This window comes from Gallinula chloropus, assembly GCF_964237585.1.
Source record: "Gallinula chloropus genome assembly, chromosome: 2".
In the NCBI taxonomy this organism is placed as follows: Eukaryota; Metazoa; Chordata; class Aves; order Gruiformes; family Rallidae; genus Gallinula; species Gallinula chloropus.
Window position 1 is genome coordinate 158,605,635 of NC_140086.1, and position 20,969 is coordinate 158,626,603.

The 20,969-nt window shown below is 44.7% G+C and overlaps 1 protein-coding gene across 1 annotated transcript in view; it reads left to right on the forward strand.

Annotated features, from left to right (window-relative positions):
* Window positions 1-20,969, forward strand: part of PLCD1 (phospholipase C delta 1) — a gene marked incomplete at its 5' end in the record, with an annotated part of 47,216 nt that overhangs the window by 12,094 nt on the left and 14,153 nt on the right. Inside the window, 6 exons of the mRNA XM_084280019.1 lie at window positions 5,288-5,516; window positions 9,782-9,911; window positions 14,164-14,392; window positions 15,514-15,715; window positions 17,413-17,557; window positions 18,604-18,753. Coding sequence (XP_084136145.1) covers window positions 5,288-5,516; window positions 9,782-9,911; window positions 14,164-14,392; window positions 15,514-15,715; window positions 17,413-17,557; window positions 18,604-18,753 — 1,085 coding nt within the window. The remainder of the gene's footprint in view (window positions 1-5,287; window positions 5,517-9,781; window positions 9,912-14,163; window positions 14,393-15,513; window positions 15,716-17,412; window positions 17,558-18,603; window positions 18,754-20,969) is intronic.

Here is a 20,969-nt window from a genome sequence, read left to right on the forward strand (position 1 = left end):
CCTGAATCATTACATTAAAGCATCCCTCAGCGATGAGGGTGATGGATAGCCTTGGGTGTTCCTGGTCCAGGGAGCTCACAGTGCCCCAGCTCCTTCTGATTATCGAGGCCCTGATCCCAACTGCATTTTGCCATTAGCCTCAGCCACCTATGGTGACACTCACGTCAACTAGACCTCCTTTTCTGGGGTGAAACCCAAGAGAGAAGCAGCAGGCAGTGTCAGTTCGCCCTGCATGTTCCATGTAGTCTCCCCGTAGCCATCCTGGCTGGCAGGGCTGTCCTGGGGTCAGGTATCAGCTTTCCTCTGTTCTTGATGAGATGCTAAGCCAGCCTGGCTGAGCTGCAGCTGGTGATGGTTGGATCTCTCTCCAGACATGTGGTGTTGTGTGCTATAATATGGTGCAAGCTATTAACAGCTGAGTACATTTCTCATCTGCATCTCCTGACAGTAAACAGAAGTGACTTACTGAGCCAATTAGAGTGGGATGGAGTAATTCAATGTGACTGAATGCCACGTTGCGGGGATCACTTGCTAATGACAGGGAGGTGGGATAAGGAAAAGGAAGGATCTGAGGAGTATTTCCCCTGCAGTGAAAAAACTGCTCCCTTCCCTCCATGAGTAACTCAAGGCCAGGTGTTTTGGCTGTGTCTCCAAGTCTGTACACATTGACCCTCTCCTTCTTTATCAGCAAAGGCGCAAGGAAGAAGCAGCATCGTTTGGTCCTTGTCCTTCACGTGCTCAGTGGTTTGCAGGAGATGTGGGTTCAGTTCCTTCTTCTCTCCTTTTCCTGTAACATTCTTGAAAAAATATCTCCTCTCAAAGGACTGCCTGTGAAACAGGAGGAAGACACAGGATGATTGCTGTCTCCCTCCGCTCCTCCTTGCCCTGTATTCTGTAGGATTACCAAAATGTTTTACTGTCTGTGTTCCCAGCACAGTCTGGACATTTCACCTTAGGAGCAGTGGCAGAAGAAGAGATGGAGAAGCCAGTGGCCAGGGTTCATCTCTCAGATGGGGGCTCTAATAATTGGGCACCTTGTCAGGCTTGTCCTCGTGGCTCTTCAACACTTTTGGCTGCCCGATGGCTCGTAGTGCGTGCATCTGACTCGGTTGCACTTCTGAAGCCTGAAAGCTCTGGGGTTACAGCTTGTAGTGTGATGGGAGATGGATGTTTCCCCCTCCCTGCTGCTTCCCGCAGGAATGGGTCTCACTCAAATGGCCATCGCCGCTCCGCACGTGCATAGGGCTGAATCCTTGCACTGGGATGTGTTTGAGGACACCATAAGGAGGATGGCCAGACCAGGTCCTGCTGGAGGGATGTGGGGAGCCTTTGTGCAGGGTCACCTAAAGGAAGAAACTAACTTCTGGGGCACGGGGGAGCTTTTGGCTCAGGCAGAGGCACAGTTGAGGCTCTGTACCTGCCTAGCAAGGTTTTGTGGGTGACTGTTTGGACTTGCACATTTGCAGACTCCTAAGTCCTGTTACAGGCATGTCAGTGTGAATCACGGCTTTTGCTTTTAAGAGGTGTTCTTCTTCCTCTCAAGGAAGAGAGGAGCTTGCAAGTGTAACAGTAAGCTCCTTGAAAACCAGGAAGAGAGAAACCCAAATCAAAAAATACACCCAAAAGATACGTGTTGATGGCTTGAAAACATCATAGTTGTCAAAACTGGCCTCCTGCATCCTGCAGTCCTGACTCACACCTGCCTGCTAATACCATGGGTGGAGCAGAAGGGCACTGGGCTGAGAATTAGCAAGGGAGGACCACAGGGCAAGTGATGAAAGCTGAAAGGAGGATTAAAAAGAAAACTCAGTATCTCCCTGAAACTAGTTCAGACAGGAGTAATTTCACTGGCTCTGGGGAACGCTGCTGTATGTCCATGTCAGTGGGGATCCTTCGTCTGTTGCACTGGCCGAGTGGCAACCGCAGCAGCCAGGAAGGCTGACCAGGATGTAACCTATTTGACTCAGTGTCTGGAGGCCAGGAAGGACACAAGCTTCCCTGTGTTGAGCTTCATGTTTTGGGCTTTACACCAACCTCCTCTTCAGCGGACGTAAACACCCGGGAGAAGTAGCTGCAAACTTTCCAGCTTCTCTTCTGCTCATAGTTCCCTCCCTGCTGTGGTGTGATGGGGAGCGAACAGGGAGGGTGCAGGGGTACGTGGTTGATGGGTGTTTGCTCTAGGTGTTCCTCTGCTGTGAAACGTCTCTGTCCCCCTGTTATTTCTGGTTTCTCCTTGCAGATAGCTCAGCTGAGCACACAGTTAATTTGGGACTGCTAATACACTGTGCTTGCTGTCCTGGAGCAGCTGATAATGTACTCATGCTGGTTAAGGTTTTCCAGAAAAGAGATAACATTTGCAGATGGTTTGGGCTGACTCCTTTGGCATAAGCTTTTTTGCTGATAGATGAAAGCAGTACAGGCAACCAAGCTATGGAAAGCTTTAAAAAAACTGTCCTGCCTTACCCTGCTTTTCAACAATTCCTGTGCTGATAGGTAGTTTCTCTCCTACTCTCCTGCATTAGATGCAGATCCAGTTCTTCAGCCTTCCTTGTATCTTCTCTGCAGGGAGGAGCTCTGTGCCCTCTATCATCCTCTTCTCAGCATATCCCACAGAAATCAAGGCAGCTCTTCCAGACACAGGTTTTCAATCTTTTTTTCCTCCCACACAGCTCTCTTTTCCAGTGGATTCACTTTGCCAGGTTATGATTTCCAAAGAATCCATTCTAAATTTCCAATATTTAACATCAGATTTTCTAGCCTTGGAAACACTAGGTCATTGCCAACCCAGAGTTTAGAGATTGATTGCACAAGCAGACTAGCAAGCCATTCTGAAGAGACAATAACTCTCCTGAGCCAAGCAGTAGTGAGCAGTTGGCAGGTGATGAGGAACAACAGGATGATCCTTCCACTTGCACTGCCATAACCAGAAGAGACCAGGAGTGGAGGATACTTATGGACTGTCTGCTTAGCACACCTCTGCAGCTGAGATGCTCAGATTGGTCTTCCTTTCTGGTCAAGGGTCCACTGTCGCCATATATTATGGGTGTGATTTATCTTACCCAGAAGTTATTGCCAAAATAGGACAGAACATTTGTGTTCTGAAAGCTTTTTTTTTCTCCTTTCCATTGTCAGTCTAACTAAACTTTAGCAGTTTTGACTGAACTGAATCCCCCCAAAGATGATATCAAGGGTGTAGGCTATGTAGTTGTAGTTCTACACCAGGCACAATCACTGTCATTTGTCTAATATCCTAGTTAATGGGCTAAATCACCAGCAAAGCTCCCAGTTAGCAGGGAATTGCAGCCCTTTTCTTTCAAGGATGGTTTTAGTATTCAACATCATAAACTTTCACACTATGATAAATTGGCCTGATAACGTAATTCCACAGCAGCCCATCCCAACTCAATGTTCTCCTCCCCTCCAGCTCATCAACTGTTGGGCTTTACCAAGTGATAATAAAGGACCACAAAAAGATAATTGCTTGTAACTGTCAGGGAGGAGCTTTGCCAGCTCCGGGAAGGTCCTCATGGTATGTTCTTGTATAGGAACCAAACCAGCAAAGTGCTGTGGAAGATGCTTGACCACCCCAGCGTGTGGTGGGGAATTTAAAGCAAATGTCAAGTGTTGGTTTTGGAAAGCCACTGATTTTTGAAGACTGAAGTTTTGAGGTTGTTTTTTTTGTTTTTCTTTCTTTCCCAGCAGCTGAGCGTCCTCACCACTGCTCTGGGGGATAAAAGGGATGTTTTCAAACTGAGCATCTGAATAATTTTGGATGGTCCCAGGGCAGCCATGCTAAAAACGTGCAGCCTGGATGCTGAGTTGTGTTTTTCTGCAGTGTTGATTTTAAATGAACCGGGCATTTTAATGATGAAATTCCATCAGTTTAAATGAGGGAGCAGATAAAATGGATGCTTTAAGACAAGTGTCTCCTATTCAGCTAAAAGGAGGGGATATTTTACACTCAACATATCATTTTTCAGCAGAGCTCCTTCTAGATAAGCCCAAATAAAATTGATCTCATACATCTGGAACGCAGGAAGTAACTTTAACCTGTAATTTACAATCTGAAGTAAGGAGAAGTTAAGCCATTTAAAAAAAAATATCAAATTCCTGTGATTGTATCTATTTTTTGGCACGCTTGCTGTAGAAGATGGCTGGATTTCTCTGTGTGCCCTGAGATCATACTGGTAGATATCTGCAAACTATTAACTTCTTTATGTCTCACCCAAGAAGATGCAACAAGACTTTCTCAGTTACAGACTCCAACTCTGTTTACAAATATTTTTGCCATTTACTGTGCTTAGGTGCCTTCCTGACTTTGCTGTTAAGTTTCTCAGCAGTCAAAGATGATGAAGCTGTTTCTGCCCTTTCCTCTCAGCCCTCTGTAGATGTATTAAGTGGCCCATGAAAGACAAAACCTGGCTGCTGGGAACTTGCCTGATTTCAGCACTGTTTGAAGGCACCTGCTCGCTGTCAGGGGCAGTGTAGGGGTGTCTCAGTTGCTTACATTTGTTTAATAACCTACTCTCTTGAATGCATCACTCTTTCTGGATTGCCTTGTGTGTGTAGTTTACAAACTGGATGAGACTTCAGGGCCCATTTCCACCAGCTGAGAGGCAGAGATGGAAATTGGGAAGGAGAGTCTTGGAAGCAGTGTTTTGCTTTCTTCCAGCAAAGAGGATCAAGTCTACCCTTGACAGGGGTTAGGATGGAGTATGGGTGACACCAAACCTCTTTGAAGCTGTTGTCTTTGCCTCCCTAATTTGCACTAGTGTGACTGAGAAGAATATATGAGTTTGTTTTCTTTTTATTTTACCTTCTCACTGATTTGCAAACTAACAAATGACTGGTTTAGTTCCTAGTCTCCTCCTACTGATGTCATGTCTCATTTTCCTGTGGGGTCAGTGTTTACAGGGAGGCACAGCTCCATTCTCCCCACTCTCAGATGGGGGCAGAGATCAAATCAGGGATGCTCCAAGGACTGGAACCAAACTCTTGGCAAAGATTGGTATGTCATGGATACCGTATCACAGTGTGGCACCTAGTGGGTAAAGTAAATGAAAAACAGCTGAAGAAAGTGAAGAACAGAGTTTTAACAAAATTCTCTTTGTTCCTTTTGATTTGAGCTTTCTTTTCTACCAAAGTTTTGGAAAAGGGGGAAAGGGAAGGGAATCCTCCAGAGGCTGTAGGAAAAGGAGAAAGAGTCATTTCCTAATATCCTTCACCAGGTAGAGAGATAAGGCTGACTGAACCTCTGCTGACAGCAGGCTCTGCTTTCTTTTTACAGTCTCCATTGAAGATATTCGGGATGTGAGGTCAGGCCATAAAACTGAAGGTATGGAAAAATACGCCAAGGATGTCCCGGAGTATCGCTGCTTTTCCATCATTTTCAAAGACCAGCGGAAAAATCTGGACCTCATTGCGAGTTCAGAAGATGATGCCAACCACTGGATCACCGGCCTGAGGAAAATCATAGCCCACAGCAACTCCATGAATCAGAAAGAGAAACTCCAACAGTATCCTTTGCCTTATAAAGCGATTAATCACACACAAAGATGCACTTGTCTTTCTCTGGGGGTGGAGACAGTAGACTAACCCCGTTTTTTCCTATTGGCCCTGGGCACTGAGTTTTCTGTTGCATTGATTTTGCACCCAGGCAAACTCCCTGGTTTCCAATGCTTCCCCCCCCACCCCTAGTTTTACAGTAATACAAGCAAGAGTTGATTCAGGCTTCACGTTGCTCCTTAAGCAAAGAATTGCCTCTTTCAGGGAGCTCCAGATAAAACAATCATTATTTTTTTTTTGTAATCTTCAGGGGTCTGTTTCACTTGTATTGCAGCAAACTCCAGGGCAGGCACTTCCTGGCAAGGCATGAAAAGCCCTCACTGTTTATCATGTTTCTCAGTAATACAAGGCGAGGGAACTGATTCCTCTCTTCTGACTGCCAAATATATGCTGGGGTAGCTCTGCTGACTCCTTATTTGCCTCAGCATGGGAGGAAATTTGCCCTGAAAGCATCTGAAATTGCTCTAGTGACAATCTGGACACTGGAAAGGAAAAGCAGCAGGGCAGGAAAAGAGAGAGAATTAGTTGTGAAATGGAGAGTGAGTTAGTTACTGGGTGAAATCCTGGCTCTGCTGAATTCACGGGGGGTTGTCCTGGGGGCTGCGTTCCACTCAGTAAGTGGCTTTGTGACCACAGGTCTCACATCCATATAAAAGGAGGATGTCTGTGGGTGAAGTTTTTGATGGATTTGCTGCAGTGTCCCTGTGCCTGAGGCCCTGATGATGACATAAGAACCTGCTGTCCCATTTCACCCTGATTTGACAGAGCAGCAACGCTCATAAAATACAAAGTTCCTTTAAGCTTCACAAAGGTAGGCATCCAGCTATCAGGGAGGAAACCAGATAGTGCTCCCAGTGAGAGCAGACTGTGTGAGCTTCACACCTTGTTCAGCATCAAAGCATCTGTGGAGGCGACCAGAGATGCAAAATCCTCAGCTGGGGAACAGCACAAAGCTGGAGTGGGAGCCTGAGCAGGCACCGGGGAGTCTTGCCCTTGGTCAGGGCTTCACTCCATGGTGGAGGTGGCACATAAATGCTGAGCTTTCATCAGGCTTTAGTGTTCTGTGGATTCTCTGAAGTCTAATAAGCACTTGCACATCCGAGGTGTTGTTTGTTCAAAGGAATTGGACTCCTGTGAATAGGTTGCTGTGTTTATCCCCTGCACTGTGAGTGTCTTTTCAGATGGTGTTTCAGGCTCTAGGCTATAAGGTCATTCCTCAGCAGTAGTTACCAGTAGTGTGCCTGTGGTGGTAGGGAGCAGTCCCTTGACAAGTTGAAATCTCAAAACTTTGGTGCTGTTGGCAATATTGCACCCTGGCAGCTTTCCTTTTAAATGTGAAGGCTTCCCTCACCCCACAGATTGAGGGAAAAATCTGTGCTACAGAAAGTTGTCCCTGGAGTGTGTCACATTGAATATATTGCTGAAAACCTTCCCCATAAGAAGAGACAAGATTGCTAAAGGGGGGGAAAAATAACAATGACATTTGCAAGGGAAGAAGGCTGTAAATTTCCAGCATGGAAAAGTGTCTCTCTGTCTTTGGAAAGCAGAATCGAAGCTAAATAGGGTGGGTAGGCAAGCCGTATTTCTGGAAGAGTAATTACTGAGCAGTGCTGGCTTCCAATCTGGGATTGTCTCGGGCCGTTTAACGTAACCTGGAATTACAGAACAGCATGATTTCTCATTTGAAATTTGATGATGTTTAATTAAAGCCTGGGATTTTAAATTTAGTCTGCCTTCACTGGGTTTTCTTGGCAGCATGGGATTACTCAGATCTTCCTTAAACCTCAGAAATGTTCTCTGCATCTGTGAGCACAGACGGGGAAGAGTCAGGAGTTGAGGACAAGTGTTGGGTCCCCTGCCTGTCCCCCATGACTGGAGAACTGCCTTGTAGTGTGTCTTTTCCAGCCTCCCAAACCTTGTGAAGCAAGTAAAGAATGAGCAAGATCTTGAAAACATGTGTTGAAAACAAAAAGCCTTCCTAGTCTCAGGTGGGATTTGTACAGTTTATAAGGTGATGGGAGTTGCCTGTGCTAGCAAGGGACTTGATTTAATATCTTACAAGTCCTTTCCAGTCCTGTATTCCTATAAAGATAACCCCCCACATGCTTTATGAGTACTTCTGACTCTTATACATACAATACTGTTTTATTAAGCCTCAGATTCAGCTCTGCAACAAGCTGGCATAGGTTATTTAGCAAATATTGCAGGTATGTGTGCAGGGAAGACTTTAGACAGAAAATACAGGGGGCTTTTCATTTGAGTAGTGTGTCACAGTCTGCTTTGACTCTGGGATTTATGTATGAGCTTTTCATCTGGTTGGAAATCACTTACCAGAAGTTTTGCAGCATTTCTGTTCTAAGCACATTCATGGGGTATTTGCCAGAGAGTTCCAGTCATCCCTCTGGTTTATAAGAGAAAGTTGGTAGCCCTGGAGCTGGCAGATCCTTTAAAAACAAGAGGCAGGAAGCAGGCTCTCTCTGGATGTATACAGGAATGGGAACAGCTTTTTCCTAGTCCACCCAGGCCCAACTGGGTGTGTAAAGTGAAAGGAAGACCCACAACCAGGGCTGAAGAATGGTGTTTGTATCAGAAGAGTATTTCAGTTGAGGTGCTCAGTTCATCCAGCTCTCTCGAATGTGGGGGTGTCCAGCTGCACACGGAGTTTGGATGTTTTGGGGACTGGGCACAGCTGGTGGAGGGGGTGTTCCCCAACCTGGGGTGGATGGTGGTGTCCTAACAGCAAAGCATGGAGAGCTTCATGGGGAAAATCAGTGCAAGCTAGACCTTGGTTCAGGGCCCTGGAGTGTCCTTGGCAGCTGGGGAAATGTAGCCTCTCGTTATTTTGGTTTCCGTGTCTAAAGAAGGGGAATATTAATATTACCAGGCTGAGACTGATGGGTTGTGAGGTCATTGCCTAGCACCTGCCAAGATTTTTAAAGAAAGTTCAGCTTTCTGTGAGACAAACAATACTTACAAACAGTTTACACATATCTCTGTGGTTCGGAAATATTTGAGTGCAGTGGTAGCTGTGGTGTTTCAGGGTTACGTGTACAGCCACTGTGGCAGGCAGTTAATGCCTTTTTAGGGGTTATTTTGAAAGGGCCAGTTAAAATATTACAGTGCCATATGCCTCAGCTGGTATTTGCTAATCCTGAGGTTTACTCAGCTTAATATCCAGGTTGGGCATTTTTGAGAGATTATTTTTGGAATGAGTTTGAAGCAGTGCTTCCCATGCAAGACGTGGAAGGTTACATTTATGGAGATCAAATTCTTACTTCAATCATTTTTCTACTGAAAAAATAGCTTTTTCTATGTGACCTTTCTTATTCAACAGCAAAGCAAATTAGTGAGAGTCAGTTCCATGATGCAAAAAGCATGTTGGTTTTTTTTTTGTCATTTAAAACTGCAAGGTATCTCAAATGTCTAACATAATTTTCCAAAAAGATTGAAAGAACATGGGAAACCCAGTTCAGATCAACTGATATCACATTAAGAAGCTCATTTTTTAATAGTAATTACTCCAGATCCATAGACATACTGAAGTTCTTACAAACCAAGCTCTGATGAACGATTATCACAGTAACAGATCCTCTGCATTTTACAAGGGGAAGCCAAGACCCACAAAGTTTGTTTTGATTCTGCCCACAACAAAGTTTTTTAAGACATACAGGTAGAATCCCTAAATAAATATGGCAGCTGAAGGTGAGTCAAAGACTTAGTATTAATGCCTCTTTTGGAGAATCTGTGCTCAGTGTTCACCTTGATATACTGAATATTGATCAAATCTATAACAATGGATTTGCCAAGCTCCACTTGGAAGCTCTTTTCATCCTTCCCCTATCCCTTTTTAACAGTCTGGAGCAGGATGTACTTTCTGTCATAAAAGAGAAATCAGGCTGTTTTGATGATGTGGCTGTGTCCAGAAACTCCTACAGGGTAGAGAGAACTGATCCAGCCTTGGCCAGATGGTAAAAGCTTCTCCTGGGTCACAATCACTTGTCTTACAGTGCATTTTGCTTCTGCCAAAGCACCATTTTGCTCTTTCAGAGCAGAAGGTGAGTCAATGTAAGCTGTTCAGTGGTAGCATGCTGATTGACAGCAGCTGGAGAGGTGGTTCAGAGTCTTTAGAAGAGATTTCTCCCCTGCAGTGGGTAACAGAAGGATGGTATTTAGGCTAGGCACTGACCTGGAAAGATTTCCTTACATCATCCTGCAGCTGGATTCATACCTGCCTGCGGAAAGCTGATAAAAACAAAGACAACAAGATGAGCTTGAAGGAGCTCAAGAACTTCCTGAAAGAAGTGAACATTGAAGTCAATGACTATCATGCCAAGGAGATCTTCCAGGTAATGAGAGCAAGCAGATGAAGTATTTGCTGTTGGCTGAAGTCAGGGTCTCCCTCAGCTTTCAGCTTTGCTTGGAGACCTAAACTAATCTGAACTCCTATCCTCTTTTCTCATAGCAAGGAAGGGCTTCTGGTTTTTGGTGCTCAGTAGATTCTCAGCAAATGTGAGAAAAAGGGAAAAGCAAAGTTCAAGTGCACTTTGAGTCCCAGGTGTTTCAGGAGTTCTGCATGGCACAATCATTTGTCATAGAATGGTTTGGGTTGGAAGTGACTTCAGAGATAATCTAGTTCCAACCCCCCTGCCATGGCAGGGACACTTTCCACTGGATCAGGTTTCCCAAAGCCTCCTCCAACCTGGCCTTAAACACTTCCAGGGATGGGGCTTCTACAACCTCTCTGGGCATCCTATGCCAGGTCCTTACCAGCCTCAGGGTAAATAATTTCTTCCTGATGTCTAATCTAAACCTGCCCTCTTTCAACTTGAAGCCATCGCCCCTTGTCCTATCACTGCAATCCCTGATGAACCCCCTGATGTCAATACCTAAGTCTGGCTAAAATTTGTCACAGTTATGAACCCAGACCCTCACCTTGTCAGGGGAGAAGGGTCCCAAGTGACAGGTGTGAATGAAAAGAAAATCCAAACTAGGAAACCAAAACCAGATTCATGTTAGACATGTAGCATTGCACCCAAGCTTGGACTGGTCTGGTTGATTTAATAGCCCAAGGCATATTTAATCTGCTCAGGGACATATACCTCTAAATTCTCAAGATTCGGATTGCTGACTAAGCCTATCAGAAGATAAGAAAGGGGTGAAAATTTCTCAGTTGTTAAGCTTTTTTGGGTTCTCTCAAAAGAAGCCTTCCTGCTGACGTGAGATAAAGTATCTGGATAATTTCCAAAATTCCACCCTGTCTGAAGCAGGATTTGAATTCATGGGTGGGCAGTTTCAGAAATGGGTTTTCTCCTCAGTGGTAAACGCGTGGGTGGTTTTGAGCACCGGACAGTAATTCTCCTGCTCCTTCCTGTAAATTGATAGCAGGGAAAGTTGGCAAGATCTCCCATAGGAGGTGCAAGTTCCTAATCCTTGCTTTATGGGAGTTTCTTTCTCTCTGTTAACTCTGCAAGCACTGGAGGAAGGTCATCAGCAGGTCTTAAAAGAATTTCAGCTTGCAAGATCTTCCAGATGCAAAATCTGGCTGACATATCCCAGGCTTTATTCCCAGCTCAGGAAGACCCTGAAAGACTAGGATTCCTCTGGTTGAGTTCGATATCTCCAGGGCAGAAAGCTACATTGGAAGTAGACACCAACACTCATGCTTCCTTGGCAATCTGTGTAGGTGAAGCCAGTATTAGACAACAGGGTGCAATTCACCTCATCCTAAAGGATGCATCTTGTGTATGTCAGATGAATCACTCCCTATGTCTTCAAATGTCAAACATGTGAAAAGACACCCTTTCTTTTAGAGGCACAGTCTCTTCATTCAATGAACCTCTCTTGGTATTGTAATAGTTGCAATAGAGCTCTAGGGGTGGAAACTTGATTAAGTTTGATTCTCTTTTTGCTTAAGGACTCCAAGTAATTACTAAACCTTGATTCAACCCATCTAAATGCAGGCAGATTGTTGAAGTACCCTCATTAAACATGTAATTGTTACAAGTTTCTTGTATAGCCACTGGAAAGAGGCTCTTTGGAGGTTAATTCTAATCTCTTGTGGGCTGAATTGCCTCCAGGAAGAGTCTGTCTTGCTCCTAAAGCAATTATATTTTCAGTTTGCATAGGGCCTAAACTTAGATGGACTGAGAGACACTACAGCATATTAAAAGGGTGATCTTTTCTGTCTTAGAGGCTTTTTCTTCATTTAATCACAAGGAGGAAGGGTGATCAAGGACTCAAGAGCGAGATACAGGGCATGTTTTCACATATTCTTGCTTTTTATCACATAACTGCATCCACATCTAGGTTTTAGGCACACCTGAGTAAGACATATGGAATGCAACAAGAAACTGTGCAAAGCTCCCTTAATTGCTCACTTAATTCCATGATCCACACAAGTGAGATAAAACACAATTATTGTGGGCTGAGATCCTCTTTCTGATTTGAAGCTCTTGTAGTTCAAGCAGAAGGAGCTCACTTCTACACCGTGCATCTCATCTGTGATGGAAATATGACTATGATGTCATTGCTGTTGTCCTGTTTCCATCACAACCTTTAGTGGCCACTAACGAACAAAGTTCCCGAGGCACAACACTTACAATGCCAGTTTTCTGGATGTAATATCTTGCCATTTTCCCTCTTGTATCTTAAATAAAAGAATGTCTGCCATTCACAGCATCCCTGCAGTCTCCACCAGTTGGTTTCCCACTTTATATGCCTTCCTCAGTTGCAAAGCGTCATGCTCAGCTTAGCTTGTGAGATCTGCCAGAGCCACAGTGTAGAGTCCTGGAAATGGACTGCTCCAACCTAATTTGCAGATGTCTGTAGTATATTTCACAGGTTGTCCCATTCCTGAGATGATCCCATAACTTCCACCCAGCAAATTCTGAAGTCAGGACAAGTTGAACTTTTTGCTATTGGTCCAGCTTGTGAAATGTCATGCATCATGATAATTTTATTTGCTTGTATATGTGCACCATAAACAGGCAAGGACACCAGAGGAGGATTTGCAGGGTATGAAGGTCCCTCATTATCATCTTTCTTGGGGCAGTGCCAAAGCCACCATGGCCATCACTGAGAGCAGAGTCAGATTGAAATTATTACGATGACTGGTTAAAATGAGACATGCTCTTTGGTCATAAACCCCAGGTCAACAGCTCTATCTGTCATCAGAGATCAAAGACAGAAAGTGATTTAATTCCTCTGGTTTGACAAGTTTCCACCTGTCAGCTAAGTTGTAGTAACTGGTAGAAACTTGTCTGGAGCAAAGGTGAACTGAAATGCCCCACGACCTCCTCTGAGTGGCCTGGAGCACACTGTCTGTTCCAAGTTCATGCCTGGAGAAGTTCTTAGGCCAAGGACTAGGTAAGACAAGCCGTGTCCTGCAGAGGTTTTGGTGTCTGTACCAAAAATGACATTTTTTTCAGACTTACCTGAAATGTAAGGTGTGAGTGGGCTGTGTGTGATGAGGACAACACTGCTAAGGGTCTATTTGCTTGCTTTAGACATTGAGAGAGAGGCAATCATCATAATAATACGGCATTAGCTGGAGTCCATTGATTGCTGAAACTTGCAGGGGAAAACACTTGGAAGGCATATAATGCTCCCTCCAGTAAGTGATTCCTCTGATACAGGTTCTTGCTTTCACAGCTTGTTTTGCTCAGCCTATATTTAATGCAGAGGTTTACATCCCAGAGATGACTGAGAAATAGTTATTTACCTCTCCACGAAGTATTCTGCTGGGAACAAACAACAATATCAGGATTTGCCACAATTTCCAATGAAAAATTAAACCTCAGAATATTTTAAATAAGCTGGAAGTATTTGTTGTTAGAAAAGCTCTTGTCCTTCATGGATTCACTAACTTGTGTGTCTTAAACTCCTTATCTTTCATGGCCAGTCTAGTCCTTGACTGTGGTGTTCTGTCAGAGCTGGTATTTAGGGAAGATCAAGCCACCATGGGGACATGGGTCATGAAGAATATGAATTACAGATCCTTGAGGAAATGATACCTGATTTGAAATTTTGTGACTTTTTTACTTGGTAAATTTCATGGAAGAGAGGATTTTTTCCATACCTAAACATGCATGTGTTTGGCAGGGTTTGTTATTAAGCTGGTTTTGATGTCATCTTTCCAACCAACCTGACTTGACAGTCTCTTGAGGCCTGAGCTCAGACCCACTGGGGTTAAGCGAAGGTCCTTCTCCCTTTACTTAATGGATTTAAGGCCATGTTGTCTATCAAGATGTGTTGAGTTCATTGTTTCCTGATAGTCCTTAAGCTCTTGAGGTCAAGAGTTACATTCCTCTTGATTTGTACTTAGGTTGTCTTGAGCTGTCCTTCTCACTTAGGGTTTGCACAGTACACAGTGTAGTGGCGCTCAAGGCGGTGGCTGCTAATAGGAGTAAATAACAGTAATTGTAACTGTTACATGACTATTGGCCTTGCCAGTGAGAACCATTGTAACTGACCAAGTGCTTCTCATTCACTGTTTCCACTTATTTTGTGTTCTGCGTTGTGTAGCCCTGGTGCAGATTACGGCTGGCATATGCCAGAAGGAAAGAAGGTTTTCACTCCTTCTCCCCTCTACGTTTACAGCACTGTGACAAGTCCAAAACAGAGGCTCTGGAGGCTGATGAGATAGAGGAATTTTACAAGATACTGACAGAGAGAAAAGAAATAGATGACATCTTCAAAAAGTTCTCAGATGAAGAAGGGTTTATGTCCTGCCAGAACCTGGTGAGGTTCCTCTATGACACACAGCAAGAAGAAGATGCTGTTGTTGCTGCTCCTGCCTTAATTCAGCGATATGAGCCAAATGAAAGAGGTATGTTGGAAACATTGGCTGGTTTGGTTCAAAGTCTTGCTTTCTTGATTAACTATGAATTGCTTTGCTGATGCTTTCTTCTGCAGTCATTTATGTCATCTTATCCTCACTGCTGTTTCTAAAACACCAGTTTTCTAGGGGAACGTTAATAGCTACAGGAGAGGAGGGCACTGGAGAGTCCTGGAAATATTTCTTTTCAATTTTGCCTTGGGTACACTGGGAAGCTGGAGAAGATTTGATATAGGGTTGGCTAGAGGTGGGTGAAATTCCTGAAGGAAAGGCTCTGATGGCTTATTCAAATGTCAAGACCCCAGGTGGCTTTGTGAGTTTAAGAATGTAGCCGTATTTCTGTTCTCCACAAGCAGGAATGGAGGCAAATGTTTTTGAATGTAAGCACCTGAAAAGCCATTGGATGATGAGATCTTTGAGTAATGAGCCCAGAAAATGCTTAGGACAGCAATCACTGTCTTTCTGCTCAGAAGTTAAGTGGATTTCCAGCCTGGAGCACCTTGGAGGACATGTTCAAGAAATGAACACAGCTTCATGGGCTGTTTTTGCACCATCCTAATATACCTTAAGGAAAGGGACAATGCTTTTCAGATGTAGTCTTGGAGATTACACTGAGATCTGGCTCAATCAAACACAACTCTGAGGCGAGCCAAATTCCTCCTCGGAGTTGTGTTATTGTGCATTTACTCTTTGAAAATCATGTATTCATTGGATAATCAAGACAGGATTTATGTGGCTCTGCTTGTGCATCTGACAGTTTCTCTGTGTTGACATGAAGGAAGCTTGAAGTGCTCAAGTTGAGATTTTTTATACTGTAGATCTGTAGAGACAGGTGAAGTAAGGGCTGTCTTTGACATTTTTAAGGTGTTATCAAGGACAGAAAGTGTCATAAAAAGAAATGATTGTGGAGGGGTTTTAAAAGCATTTCCAGACAGATAAAGCTGTTATCACTGTCTGAACAGCATCAATATCTTTACTATTGGCTGACTGCCTAGAGAGCACATGCTGCCTTTGAGATCCTCTGCAGAGCAGCAGGCATCATAGTGAAGATGGTGGCGCAACCTGATGGTGTCAGGTTTTCAATACAAGGTTTCTGTCTGTTTATCTGGCAGCCAAGAGGCGTAATGCCATGACTAAAGATGGTTTCCTGATGTACCTGCTGTCTGATGATGGGAATATATTCAACTCCTCCCATCGTAAAGTTTACCAGGACATGACTCAACCTCTCAGCCACTACTTGGTGTCATCCTCGCACAATACCTACCTTATGGAAGACCAGCTCACAGGTCCAAGCAGCACAGAAGCCTATATCAGGTAATGTATGTGTGTGTGTGTTTGTGTGGGAGAGGTTGATGTCTTATAGAAGACATAAGGTGCCTCTATATCTCTAGATGCAAGAGGACCAAGAAACAATGTCCCACTCCAAGCGAGATAATATGAACTGGCCCATGTTCACATCAGGGTGAGCTGTTCCTAAACCAGGTTGGCCATGTCTCCCTTTTCATAGCACTTTGACCTGGGGCTCTGCTGGGCCCCATGGAGTGTCCACCTGACTGTAAGATGCATAATTACTATGTGTGGGAGTAGCTTAAAACACCTACAGACCTCTAGCATGGTGTTTTCAAAGTGTGATGCTGAGGGGACATGTTGCATTCCCCAGAATATGGCAAAGAGTGGAAGGAGCTTACAAGGTGCACAGATTTCTGGGAGAGAGCTGCAGGACTGATCAGGAGTAGAAGGAGACAAAATACAGCCATAATGTTTACAGTCCTTACTGCCTTTTGGGAGTAGCCCCAGGCATGGACTCTCCTTAGAACCACGCTGGGGTTTATTTTGGAGAAACCTAGTTGAAGCAGTCCAAAAAAGGAGGTGGGGTATGAGCTAATGAAGCAGTGTGGGTGATCAGGAAACTTCTGCCTACTCCTTCTTTAGCAGCTCAGATGCTCCCACAGCATCTCTGAACAGAACATTGTGTTGCCCACTTCTGCCTTTAACAACCGCTGTCTGACATCTCATGGTCAGATGTTTGCAGTGGCCTTTACTAACTTGCACAACCACCTTATATTACTTCTTCTGTGACCTGTGCTTTTATCAAGTGAGGCAGGTTTTCCTTGTAAGCAAGCCAATCACTGCAGTTCTGTGTTCATTACTTATCCGAGTCCCAGGGAACAATGCCTCTCTAGACTCACAAGCTCAAAAGAGGAGAGAGTGCAATCTGGCAGAAGTTGCTCTTCAGTAGCTGTTTGAATTCCTCTTGCAGTCTCTTAAAATTCCAGAACCATGTTTTCATTGTAGAAAGAAATATCCCATGATTCTTAATGCAGTGAATGAAAAGAGTTATGTTACCTGAAATATAAAGTGAGTTACTGTAAAAGAGATCAGCTTCTAGACAGGCAAGTCTGTACAGGGGGAACCTACATTTGAAAATAAATTAAAAGTATGGGTATGTAGAGGCAGGAGTTGCAAGTGCAAATTCAGGATGTAGACTCAGTTTGGGAAACTGGCGGTCAGCAGTCTCACCAGCTGCGGTGCAGTTCCCACAAGTCTCTCCCTGACAGCTCTGAGGATTCATTTCTCATGTCTTAGCAGGTTTAGATGAAGAAGTCACATCATGCAGGCTTCATGACCTGGCTTCAAAGGCTGCCTGTCTTTCTTTCTTCCAATTCAGCTACTCTTGATTTTCTCTTCACCATGTTTGGGGAAAGACTTGGGGCACAGCCATGAGTGTCCTTTCTAATCTGTTGCTCACTATGTCTTCTTCTTTGGATAATTTTTACCTTGGACTTTCACTACCACTTATCTCAGATCCCACTGTGCTTTCCTTGCTCAACCTTGAGCTCTCTTTGCTGACTCTGAGCTCTCCTGATCCCATCTGCTTTCCCTCTTCTTCCAAGCTCCTCTTTCCTCTCTTGCTCCTTAAACTTCCCAGGCAGTATCTGTGCCTGATGCACCTTCCTTTTGAGATGGAGCAGAAGGTTTAGAACCCAACCAGGTCCCTTCTTTGTTTCCAGAGCCCTCACCAAAGGCTGCCGCTGTGTGGAACTTGATTGCTGGGATGGCCCTAACTCGGAACCCGTCATTTATCATGGCTACACTCTCACCTCCAAGATCCTCTTCAGTGATGTCATTAAGGCCATCAAGAACTATGCTTTCAAAGTAAGGATGAGGGACCCTCCTAAGATTTCTCCTATTGCACAAGCCAAGACTGATTGTAGGTCTCTGCCTTCCCAGCAGAGCATTAACAATGAAGACTTCACCTTAGTGTTTCTCGTGGGCATCCATGCTCTGATTTCTGCAGAGATCCATTCCTGGGAGTTGCTGGATAGGTAGAGCACTATCTGAGGATGAGTTTGAATCTATACCAGCACAGCTGTGTCCTGGTCTACACTGCAATGAAAATAATGCCCAATATCTTGAGCATACCTGGTGGGAAGTAGAAATAAACCCATGATATGTGTGGGCTTTGACATCTCAGGGTCCATTTCTACTTTAGAGGAACCTGTGTGCATGTGTTTTGGATGAACTGATGCAAAGTACTGTTTCTATTCCACTTTAAAAGGAGTGAACAGGTTTGAAGTCTTCTGTGGCAATGCTGGGCCAGCAGCCTTTAAAAAACCTTGGGTGTGTCCAGGCTCTCTGGGCTTTCTGCTGTTTTCCTTCAGTGCACTTGAGAGCTAGGATCAGGTTTGCTTTGGGGCTACAAAGCAGTGACAATGACAGTGCCTTCAGCACACAAAATGACTCTGGGTGCCCACAAGGAATGAGATCAGGGCTATGCATGAATGGAGGAAGGATTCATGTCACCTAAGGATTTGAGTAAACCAAATGATCTCAAAGCCTCCCTTCCCAGTCCTTTTTCTGAGGTAGGAAGGTGCTCCCTCCACAGTGTTAGTGAAGAATGGAGGCACAGGGAGCCTCATTGAAGTGCCCCAGCAGCAAGCCAGTGGGAGGTATCCTGACCCAGCCTGGTGACCTATTGGATCATCATCTCTGGAAGGCATCAGCAAAGACCTACTTTGGTCTAGATGCTACTGCACAGTTACATTTGTCCATTCTTGACAAATTCTTATCTTAGCAGAACACTAGACCCCACTGTTGGCACATTCATTTCCAATGAAAACATCACTGGGGTTTATGTCAGTTGCTGTAGACTGGTGAAATTGCAGAGGTCACTGATGATGTATATTGCTGTCTTGTTCTAGACCTCACCATACCCTGTCATCATCTCCCTGGAGAACCACTGCAGTGTTGACCAGCAGAAGGTTATGGCTCATCACATGACGACGATCCTGCAAGACATGCTCTTGGTTGCCCCAGTTGATGGAAACAAATCCCAGTTTCCCTCCCCAGAGGTAAGTAAGGCCACTCTAGCAGTTTTTGCCTTCTGAGTGTGGGACAGGAGAGGTCTCTCTTCTTGCTGGATGCCAACTAGCAGGCAGTATGCCTGAGGGAACTGCACTAACTGAGGATCAGAGATTCTCTGTGGGCAGTAGTGGAATAAGAAATAGGAGTATCTAAAAGTAGACTGTGCACATCAAACACAAAATACCCTGTTGCTCCTTGTTGAATGTTTAAGATCTCAGAGGAGACATCTCTATAGGACATAGGACATTTCTGCTGGAAAGACAAAACAGCAGAGAGGATACAGTCTAGGAGGTTCCTGGAGTGTGTCCCCCTGTACTTGGCACACCTCAAGTGCTGTGTTCAGTTTTGGGCCCCTCACTACAGGAAAGACATTGAGATGCTGGAGCGTGTCCAGAGAGGAACAATGAAGCTGGAGAAGGGTCTAAAGCACCAGTCTGATGAGGAGTGACTGAGGGAACTTGAGTTGTTTAGGCTGGAGAAAATGAGACTGAGGGAAGTCCTTATCAGTCTCTACAACTACCTGAAATGAGGTGAGGGTCTGTTTTGTGTCTACTCTCTGCATCCCTAAGCTGAATCTGCCATTCTTCAGGCCAGTCCTCTGAAGCACTGTTAGGTTGCTGCACCTGCAAGGAAGATCAGCACCACATGACTATAAGGTGTCCAGCAAGACTGGACACTACCTGATTTCATGTTAGGTGAGATGTTTTGCTCTGTGCTGAGGGATGTACCATATGCTCCCCTCCTCCTTTAATGCCTTGGTAGGAAGTGATGAGACCTGGAAGGATAGCTGTGATTGCTTGCCCCTCACAACTCAAGGGGAAAAACAGTGTGGACAGCCTAAAACTGTATTAAGCACCAAGCATCCTCCCACAGAGAATTGCCCAGGGTGGTGAGGATGATCTTCCCATGAGATGCTGATAGAGAACTGGAGGAGACAGGAGGCTGCATGAATCAGGGCAACTGTGAAGCTGGGAGCTGACCTTGGACCTTGCTGTGGGGGAGATACACAGCCCTCAACAGGGGATCACCACTATAAAATCATTAGCTGACAATTAGAAAAAAATTGGAAATGGAACCTTGATATGAAAAAAAAAGAGAAAGTTTCCAAAGGAGAAGCCAAAAGGAAACATTCATCTGTTTCCACCCTTTGGGTTGGTGTTTTCTGTCTTTTCTCTTGAAGGCTTTGCAGGAGCAGACTTGTGTGTGGAGAGCTGCAGTTCCCTTTAAATTGCACTTCTTTGCTAAAGAAAGCAATTGCCAAAAACTGGATGAAAATGCCTTAGCCAGAGCTGGAGGAGTTTGTGGGTGGGATAAAGCTGGCAGGCAGCAGGGGAGAAAGGAGAGGAAAACGATCCACCCAAAATATCTTCTAGATTTGTTCTCCCTCTCCCTTTTTCTCTTTTCCCTGACTTTCCCCTGTTGTTTGGGAGTGTCATGCCTCTCTTGATACAATGCCTAGCACAGAGGGAAGCTGATCTGGGCTGGTCCCTAGGCACCACTGCAATAAATTAGGATGAATCATAATTTTTAATGCTGCTGCTTCAGCAAGACCTTTGCACTGGCATGAACAAGTTTCCTCCATTTAAGAAGGGAGGATACACCCAGCATGCAGACAGGTCTCTGTAGGCAGTTACTGAGTTGTGACTTCAGTGTGACCTCCTGGCTTGCTATTTATCCTCAGTTCAGCATCAGGAAAGCTGCTGGTGGCTTTTCAGAAGAATGCCTTGTGACCAGGGGAATGACATGAAGAAAGAAATGCATGATGTGTGTATAAGGGCAGGACACCAGCTTCCCAAAGATATTCTTTCCTATTCCTGAGGTCATCTAACCTCCTGCTCTGATTGTCCAGGTGGACACGTGGCACCAGCTGGAACTACAGGGACCGTATCTACCTGAGTGAATGGATTTGGGATGATATGCCCAATCCATTTAGTTTAAAGGGAGAAAAATAGCAAAACCTATCCTTTCCCCTCTGGTCCCCTTCCCCTGCCTTCTGCTGTGTGAACTAGGAGAGTGCAAAGGGCAGAACTGCTGATTTTTTTGTTGGTTTTTTTTTTTTTTTTTTTGGGGGTGGAAAACACATTGAAGCTGAAACATTAAGGAAAAAAAACCCCAGCAAATCAGAACCCCCTTAGATTTTTTTCCACTTCCTTGTGATGCTGACATGGGGAAGCCTGGGACAACGTAGTATTTTTTATATTAG